Source organism: Ruditapes philippinarum, unplaced genomic scaffold (assembly GCF_026571515.1).
Source record: "Ruditapes philippinarum isolate M1 unplaced genomic scaffold, ASM2657151v2 ctg1246_1_1_1_1, whole genome shotgun sequence".
Classification (NCBI taxonomy): Eukaryota; Metazoa; Mollusca; class Bivalvia; order Venerida; family Veneridae; genus Ruditapes; species Ruditapes philippinarum.
The window spans coordinates 54,268-64,505 of record NW_026858568.1 but is presented as its reverse complement, the minus strand read 5'-3'; the positions used below and the strand labels follow the sequence as shown (position 1 = coordinate 64,505).

The 10,238-nt window shown below is 32.0% G+C and overlaps 1 protein-coding gene across 2 annotated transcripts; it reads left to right on the top strand.

Annotated features, from left to right (window-relative positions):
* The first annotated feature begins 29 nt into the window (after window positions 1–29).
* On the top strand, window positions 30–8,481 carry LOC132753606 (high affinity copper uptake protein 1-like). 2 transcript variants are annotated; one of them, XM_060744093.1, is made up of 5 exons: window positions 30–306; window positions 1,791–2,055; window positions 4,441–4,516; window positions 7,182–7,281; window positions 7,755–8,481. In XM_060744093.1, the coding sequence occupies exons 2-5, from the start codon at window positions 1,870–1,872 to the stop codon at window positions 8,101–8,103; spliced, it is 711 nt and encodes a 236-aa protein (XP_060600076.1). In that variant the 5' UTR covers window positions 30–306; window positions 1,791–1,869; the 3' UTR covers window positions 8,104–8,481. The 2 variants fall into 2 exon arrangements, with proteins under 2 accessions (XP_060600076.1, XP_060600075.1); XM_060744092.1 differs by lacking the exon at window positions 30–306 and adding an exon at window positions 1,104–1,324.
* Window positions 8,482–10,238: the final 1,757 nt, after the last annotated feature.

Below are 10,238 nucleotides of genomic sequence, written 5' to 3'. Positions count from 1 at the left end.
CTCTGCTTTAATTAGCATCATTGACAGACAGACATCTATAGACGGATCCTACGTTAAGTGTTTACGTGGGAGGCACATATGTATGTAAAAATCAATAAGCCCTGTCACAAAGCAGTATTATATGTGACTGTTCAAATGGAAAGATAATTGCCAATATTTGTGTTGAATTAGCTGTAGCAAATTGTTCTACAATAACAGGGACGGATCATTTACTCTTATTTATCAGGATATGTCAGTTCTCTCATAGTCTTATATCACACGGAAGAGAGATAAGTGAATTATACAGGAACACATTTCTGTGTAAAGGTAAGTTCTAGATTTATAACATTATAACGTATTGGAAAAGAATTTCTTACAAGATTAAAAAAACTTAAACTCATCCGTGTCATTGATGATAGTGTGTTCAATTGTAATAGAGACTTAAATTAACAGTAACTGACCTCCGTTCAACTTTTTCTAGCAAAGTAAGTATATGTGAAAATGAATAGTTTTGCCAACATATATACTTGTTTTCAACATATAATTATTTGAACTTGATTGTGGTGAATGTTTATATAACCACTCTGAGCCCGCTTCCTGGGACTGATAATGGTGTTCTGTGAGTAAACATGATCGTGAAACGATTAGGGCTCGAACCAAGTGTAAAAGTCATTATAGGTCTTAAACTTAAATTTGCTGACATGTCCTATTCATCAGTCGACCTCTAAACACGCGTTATTTCTCAAATTTACTATCAATATGTTACTTCAAAATATTAATTATAAATAAAGATATACTACTGTTGACATTAATTCAAGTTGAAGACTCTGTAGTAGTGTTACCTGCAAGCCATTCACTGCACGCCATTCAGGTGAAAATCTAAATGAGCCGCGTCACGACAAAACCAACATAGTGGGTTTGCGACCAGCATGGATCCAGACCAGCCTGCGCATCCGAGCAGTCTGATCAGGATCCATGCTGTTCGCAATCAGTTTCTGTACTTGTTATAGGGTTTGCAAGCGAACAGCATGGATCCTGATCAGACTGCGCGGATGCGCACTATGTTGGTTTTGTCATGACACGGCTCAAATGTTAATTACAATATCCCGTCATCCAAAATTTACGCCAATATCATTAACGTATATCATCACATTATCGTGCATTTCGCCTTCAGGCGAAACAAAAAGATCTCATTTAAAACCAAACCGACATTTGTTCGCTAATAGCTGATATTTATACAGATACAAGGGTGATTATTCTTTTGAAACAATAAGACGGAAATTCTTCCATATTTGATAGTTTTCGGATTTCAGTGTGATTTAAACTCAGTGTGATTTAAACGAAAGTAAGTAGAATGTTTGTATAATATAATAAATTTGCCACGCGTAAAGGTTTTATCAGCTGATTTGCCATGTTAATTGCCTAGGTAGTTGATGTTTTCCGTGTTCATGTAAATATCACATTTACAAGGCTATTATCTCCCTTTTTTAACAGATGTAACAATTACACATTCATAATAAGTATTCGTAAATCATTCTATATTTAAGACGAAATTTGATAAAAATGTAAAAGGTCAGTCAAATCCGTTGTTAGATAGATCTGTTTCAATATAATCAGGTGTTATGTTGGTAACTCTCATTTCTTGGCTATTTCCTTATTATTTCCTGTTAAGGTCACCAACTAGCACGACACTGACATATATTTCGGAAGAACGAAAAAACAATAAAACATGTGAATTGTTCTATTGCTAAAATTTGATTAACCAGTGAAAATAACGATTAATTTGCATTTTTTTTTATTTCTTTTTTCAGTGAGAGACAGTGTATATTTGAAAAATAATTGGTAAAAAGCGGTAATTAAATAAATAAAGGATAACATAAACGGACAGACATGGATCACTCGTCGCATACATATATGGACCAAATGCACGAGGGACATGATCATCATAATCATGACCATATGAATCATGACCATATGAATCATGTAAATCATAATGACCACATGGAAGATCAGCACGTATTTCACGTGGATACAGCCGGACAGTCACATGACCACCATTCATCGCATCATATACATGTAAGTTACAGTTGTGTTTTAGTATTTATCTTAACGAATCTGTGTAATGGAATTGACCTATTTCGAATTCGGGATATACAAGATATATACTATGTATGATTTATAAGGACTCTCGTTGTAAAAATAATAAAAATGGAATATTAAAGAATTCTGTCAGAATCTGGGACAATAATGACGTATGTCTCAGGTCAGAGTTCTCGCGTAGAGTGTCTATACTGGTGGTATGAACTACTTACTAACACTGGTTACATTCAATGTATGAAATTTAGTGAGACAGGGAGTGGTGGCTTCTTTTACGAAAAGGTCCTACATGAGTCTCAGTTTTAAAACATTATTACAATGTAAGAATTCAATTAAGAATGAATCTGTACATAACATTAACTAACCATTTAAAAAAGAAATACATTTTAAACATATTCAAGCTAAACATTTCAGATGGAATATTCCATCAACAGAAATTTGACAGGATTTCATTATATTTACTTAACGATAACACAAAGATTAAAGGATAATCTGAAAAGAAAATGGGAGTGAAAAGTTAAATCCGGTTGGTTTGTTTATTAACAAGTTATCAAGTTCATTTGAGTTAGAATATGAAGGATAAGAATACTGGGAAGGCAAAAACTTGTACTCTTAAATGTGTACATGAAATATATAATAGAGTCAAAAGTTATTGCTTGGCTTCATTCATCATTAAGATATAGTAAAATACAGTTGTGAAAGGAACATCAAGAAGATTTTTGAAGGTGACAGTCTTTTTCACAATGATTTGCCAGTCAAGCATCAGTTAAAGTCAAACTAATCAGGCTATACAAAAAATACTAAAATGAGCAACTTTTACATGCAAAAATACTAAAATGAGCAACTTTTACATGCAAAAATACTAAAACGAGCAACTTTTACATGCAAAAAGTACTAAAATGAGCAACTTTTACATGCAAAAATACTAAAATGAGAATCTTTTACCAGAAGGAGGTACTAAAATGAGGAAATATGAGCAACTTTTTCCTGCAACAGATTATAAATGAGAGAGTTACTTTGACAAACTGTGGATTGGCAATGCCAGGGCATGGAGTTTTCATCATCGTGCTAAAATTTAATGGCTAACAATAATTAGCCTGGTTAAAATTTAACTGAAAAATCTCTAAAACCATCAATGAGTGTTCTAAACATTAAGTTAGATATTTCAGTAACATGATTTCCTTGGAGAACTGGTAAAGAAGTATAATAACAGCAGCAGTAAAAAGCAAAATGATTAATCTGCCTTCACCTACGTTGACAATGTAATTTATGAAGATGTGTCAAAACTTATTTAAGCAAAAACTGACTGTAAACTTTAATATGACATTTATTTTAACTGACTTCTTTATTTTCCTACTTTTTATCTGTCAAAAATAATTAACTTCAGGCAATAATTGCATAAGATGAACAATAAACAAGCAAAAATTTATTAATGAATTTCATTTAAAAATATTTAATTTTATGGAGTTTTTTTTCCTGTTACCTTTTTGTAAAGCTTTTTTACCAACAGTGAAATAGAAAATAATAAATGCTCATGTCTTAACGACATTATTTTTATACAACCCTATCAAAAATGTTTATATAATTAAGATAACATTTAGTTACAACAAAAGTAGCAAGATTTTTTTAATGTAATATGAGCCACGTCACGACAAACCCAACATAAATGGTTTGCGACCAGCATGGATCCAGACCAGCCTGCGCATCCGCGCAGTCTGATCAGGATCCATGCTGTTCGCTATTGGTTTCTCTTGTTATAGAGTTGGTAAGCGAACAGCATGGATGCGCAGGCTGGTCTGGATCCATGCTGGTCGCAAACGCACTATGTTGGTTTTGTCGTGACGCGGCTCATATAATAAAAATGCAGTCAGAAAGGGTGTGTTTATTTAAAAAAACACATGCTAATTTCAACAAAACAAAAAACTAGAATAAGTATAAAATGTTATAATAAACAAAGTCTTACCAAACATTGTTTTCACTTTTATACTGTGCTGAGGGTATAAGACAATTATTAACAATTTTGAGTAAATCACAAATTATAAGTCTTTGAACTTTCTATACCAAAGCACCTCCTGATATATATATTATAATTAATATATGTTACTGTCTATAGATATGTGTACAACATTGAAGGCGCCAACAGAAAAAAACATGTATAAAAGTGAACAATATTTATTTTCTTCATTTCTCAGAAACCTATTTTTTTTATATAATATAATATGTTTATATTAGTTATAGTAACTATCATTCTTTGTGATGAAACTTGAATTTTTATAAATGGAAATATATGAAGAAATTCTTTCCTTACATTATAAGCCAATGCATTGTATAAGACTATATCTGACTTTTCATTTTGTTTTTCAGGGTCACCAAGCTTTTTTCAATTCTGGTTTAAATGTGACAGTTTTGTTTGAGAATTGGGTGCTAGATACAAAAGGAAGTAAGTAAATAATGTCATGGTGGGTCTGTGAATTAAATTAGAACTATCACTAAATGTGATTAAAACCCCCACAAGACTGCTTCGGAAATGAGGATGTTACTAGTAACAGAATACCTTGTAAAAGAATTGATATATAGAGTTATGGTTGTGGGCAATTAAAGATAGTTGTGGTTCTTATATGTTGCATTTCCTTTCAATGTGGTTGGCCATTGATGAAGTTTAATTGAATTACTCTGTAATAAGTCCAGAAAGACAAAGAAAAGGAACAAAGGGCAATAACTCTATAAATACTGAAGATAAGAGTTATAGTTCTTGTGCACTGCACTTCCTCTTATTATGCTTGACCATTGTATGAATTTGTTTTGAATTCCAACCAGTATGTTTTAAGTTATGCTCCTGACAAGGAAAAGTATCAAAGGGCAGTAACTATGTATTTTGTCAAAATGGAGTTATGGCTCTTGTGCACTGCACTTCCTTTTAATGTCCTTGACAACTGTATGAAGTTGTATTGAATTCCAAACAGTAGATTTCAAATTATGCTCTGGACAAGGAAAAGTAACAAAGGGCAATAACTCTGTAATTAGTCAAGATGGAGTTATGGTTCTTGTGCACTGCACTTTCTCTCAATGTGCTTGACCATTGTATGAAGTTATATTGAATTCCAACCATTAGTCTTCAAATTATGATCCGGACAAAAAGGCAATGGAAAAGTAACAAAGGGCAATAACTTTGTAATTACTTTAGATAGAGTTATGGTTCTTGTGCACTGCACTTCCCCTTATTGTGTTTGACAATTGTATGAAGTTGTTTTGAATTCCAACCAGTAGTTTTCAAGTTATGCCCCGGACAAGGAAAAGTAATAAAGGGCAATAACTGTGTAATTAGTCAAGATAGAGTTATGGTTCTTATGCACTGGACTTCCTCTCAATGTGCTTGACCATTGTATGTAGTTATATTGAATTCCAACCATTAGTCTTCAAGTTATGGTCCGGACAAAAAAATCAATGGAAAAGTAACAAAGGGCAATAACTTTGTAATTCCTTTAGATAGAGTTATGGTTCTTGTGCACTGCACTTCCCCTTATTGTGTTTGACAATTGTATGAAGTTGTTTTGAATTCCAACCAGTTCTTTTCAAGTTATGCCCCGGACAAGGAAAAGTAACAAAGGGCAATAACTCTGTAATTAGTCAAGATAGAGTTATGGTTCTTATGCACTGCACTTCCTCTCAATGTGCTTGACCATTGTATGTAGTTATATTGAATTCAAACTATTAGTCTTCAAGTTATGGTCCGGACAAAAAAAAGCAATGGAAAAGCAACAAAGGGCAATAACTCTGTAATTACTTTAGATAGAGTTATGGTTCTTGTGCACTGCACTTCCCCTTATTGTGTTTGACAATTGTATGAAGTTGTTTTGAATTCTCAAGTTATGCCCCGGACAAGGAAAAGTAACAAAGGGCAATAACTCTGTAATTAGTCAAGATAGAGTTATGGTTCTTGTGCACTGCACTTCCTCTCAATGTGCTTGACCATTGTATGTAGTTATATTGAATTCCAACCATTAGTCTTCAAGTTATGCTCCGGACAAGGAAAATGCAACAGACGTCTGGACCGACCGACCGACCACCGGGTGACTCCTATATACCCCCCAAACTTCGTTTTTGGGGGTATAATGAGAACTATTTTTGTCTTGTTGTGTTGGGATCACATAAAGAGGTCATAGGTTTCAACATAGGTAGGTTACATATGGATACATTTGTATGAGAGTTTAACCAACAGATAAATACTCAATGATACAATTATGAAAGAAGAGAGATGGTTTGTTATAAAGGAAAGAGAAATTAAATAATGTATCAAGTGTACATTTCATTTCATTCTGTCACCTTGCTATTTTGTGCAGTCTCAGGAAAATAATGCTTAACCTTTGATTTATAACTGGCCAAATTAAGTTTTTATCAAATGGGATCAGAGTATAAAAATGTTACAATAAAATATTTATCCTTTCTAAAGTAGAGTCTGGCCACATTGGTCTAGATTGCCTAGCATAGGAGGTTTGTATCTGGACAAGAGTATTGTACCGGATCATAATATTAACAAAGTTAACCAATCCTATTAGCTAGCAATAACTTCAAATGATGATAAAGCAGGCCTTTTGGTACTTATGATTTAAATCTCCCTCTTTACTTACTTAATATGTCCTTGACAATACCAGGGCAGTTTTATTATGAAAATATCAGTTGTCAAAATCCGTACACAGCCATCTCTGTGTCAGACAGGTTTTATGTTTAGTAAACTGTATATTAATGACAGTAGTAATTTATCAATCTAATGCATTTATTTGTGTTTACTTTCCAAGTGTCATATAAATAATGCTTAATGCATCTCAACTGCATTTCCTTGTTTATAATTCTATTTACATATTTAGCAAAATTTGTTTAACCCTCAGGCAACAACAGAATTTACCTATGGGGCATGAAAATCCATTCCAATATCAGCCAGCATTTCCATGCCATCTGCTCATGGTATGCATTGTTCACTATTCAGTCACTAAATATTTTATAATTTTCCCTAAAAATAATGAATGGTATTGCCTTAAGAATGAAAACAGACAAGTCCATTAGATCAGGATTAACCAATGTTAAATAGATCATTGTTTTTCTTGCAGGTATATTCCTGGCTTGTCTGTGCACATTTGTATTAGCAATAGGCTACCAGGGTACAAAATGGTTCAGACAATATTTACATGTTCACTACAGTGGAAAGATGTAAGTTACCATAATCATATACATCATCAAAATGTTCAATATGGTATCAATTAATATGGTATCAATAATTATAATTATGTGACATATTAGTTAAAATTATGCATACATTATTCAAATTGGTTTATGATACAAATTTCAACATGTGACAATGGCTTCAGCATAGATTGGTTATATGAAAGTTGTTTCCTTGTAGTAAACAGGTCATGAGTTTGAGCCCAACTGGAGCCCCATGTATTTTAATATGCTGCAGCCTGCCTAGTTAGTGCAGGAATCTGTCTTAAAGCATTATATTCTAGAATAAAATTTCTCATAACTGCCCTAGAATTAACAAATTCAAATTCAACTTGTACAACTTCACTCAAAAGCTTCAAAAATATAACAGGACTTAACATTACTTTTTCGTTTATTTTTTATTTTTTTGTAATCATAATTTACTGTATTTGCCTACAATAGTAACTATTTCCATATTTCAGACATTCAATAAAGAGTAAAGAGCACCTGCTACAGACAGTACTGTATGTGACAGAGTTTCTAGTGAGTTATCTTCTCATGTTAATTGTAATGACGTACAATGTGTGGATTTTTGTTGTCACTGTACTTGGTATTGCTCTCGGATATTTCCTCCTGGCCTGGCACAAAGAGTTCAAGCCAGTACCAGTCTGTGCTACAGACTGTGACATTGTTATAAATCACAAAAAATTGGATCCTAATTCATCAGAGCAAGAGTTAATGCCCTTGGGAAAACAGTCAGCTGCATGTAATGGTTGTGATATAGAAAGTATTGATGAACTGGATGAGGAAGATGATCATATCAAAATATGAGTGAGCTTGTGAGGAAAATGGTTAAATAATACAACAATTGTTGATTCATTATGAAAATGAATTAAAATGTATTGTGAAATGACTGCAAATGTTTTGACACCATCACAGTGCTAATGGTAAATTGATTAATGAACTACAAAAATTTCACATTGTTAAGGATAAATTGGTGAATAAACTACAAATGTATTGACATTGTCATTGTGTTTAAAGGGTAAATTGGTGAATAAACTACAAATATTTGACAATTTCACTGTGGTAATAGTAAATTAGTTGATGAACTACAAATATTTGAAATTGTCATAGTGTTAACTGTATATTTGTTAATGAACTACAAATATTTGACATTTTCAATGAAGTAACAGTAAATTGGTTGATGAACTACAGTTATTTGACATTGTCACAGTGTTAAGGGTAGTTTGAAATATTTTTACAAGGTCACAGTTTTTAAAGGTAAATTGGTAGATGGACTACAAAATTAATGTACTGACATTCACAGTTTCTGTGCAGCATTAAAGGTAAATGTTAGGAAACTTTAAAGTTCATTATAAAGTCCTAGTCAGCAACTACATGATTGTGTTAATTTTTATCATGGTATATATACAGGTGTAGGCCTACAAAAACTTATTTATAACAATTAGTAGACATACCTGAAAAAATATTGAATTTAAAGTGAAATATACAATGTACATGACAAGCTTTCCCAGCTCTGTGAATTATCAGTTACCAGATAGTGGATATTATTTAGTCATTACCATGTGATTTCACATGTTGTTTTTTATTGTACAGCTGCTCATTTAAGTATCATGTTGCAAAATGAGCAAATCAAATATCGCTTTTATCCAAAAACTAAACATGAAGTTAAAGTTTTACAATTGTTTTAGATCTGGTTATGTTCATTTTCTCAAATCCAAATTAAGTTAGTGCTCGCCAATTTTTTTAAGCCAATCACCGACGAGGATTTTTCAAATTTTCAGGTTACAAATCTTAATAGAACATATTTTATATAAACTGGACGTTTTATATTATAAAACGCAAGTGGGCGGAGCACTAAGCCGGTTAGAGTGCATATTGGATGTTCTTCGTAAATAAGAAAGCTACAGTCGCTTCGCAAGCTCCGCTCCTTTTTAGCTTTCTTATTTACGAAGAACACCCAATATGCACTCTAACCTATACTTGTTTTCTACACCTTAAATTCTAGTCTTTAACTATCTTACATGATAAATCACTCACAGTTTTACTGTACATGATATATAAATCACTGTTTAACTGTATATGACATATTAATAACTTTTACTATACATGATAATTATAAATCACTGTTTTACTGTATATAACATATTAATAACTTTTACTATAAGTGATAATTATAAATCACTGTTTTACTATATAAGACATGTTAATAACTTTTACTACACATGATAAACAAATCACTGTTTTACAGTATACATGATATATAAATCACAGTTTTATTTTACATGATATAACAATGATATAACCTATTTTGGTCCAGGATAATATATCCTGAGGTAACAGATGTGTAATATCACCTTTATTTTCATACAAAATTTATCAATCTGATCAAATCAGTACATTAAAATCGAGCTGAACTATCTTCTTTTGTTATCCTGTATTCACGTATGTATCTGAACATTCAATCTAAGGTATATGTATTCATGAGAAAACTTGTTTCCTCCAGCCATATGTTACATATTACAATATGTAAATCCTCCCAGTGTTTGATGAATCATAGTTACATTTTATATCTTAAAACAATAGATGTCTTGTTGCTTTGTTTATATATAATGGAGAGGAGTTAAATGAGATTTAAAATGTTTTAATTTACCACAGGGGTTTTAAAGATATACATGTAATATTCTCATCTTTGACTAAAATAATTTTATTGAAATCTATGAAAATCTTACTGACTATGTCTCAATTGAATCAAAGAATGTACAAGCTACATGTATGTATGGGAAGCTGGTTTCCTTTTACAGGTCAAGTAAAGTTGGTGTGAAGTCGAAACATGTTGATTTTATATTTACAAAGAGACAGTGTAGCAATTTTCAGTTATAATTTTCGATTATCAAATTTGAGAATTATATATCTTTAAAACAAACTGGAAACATTAGTAACTC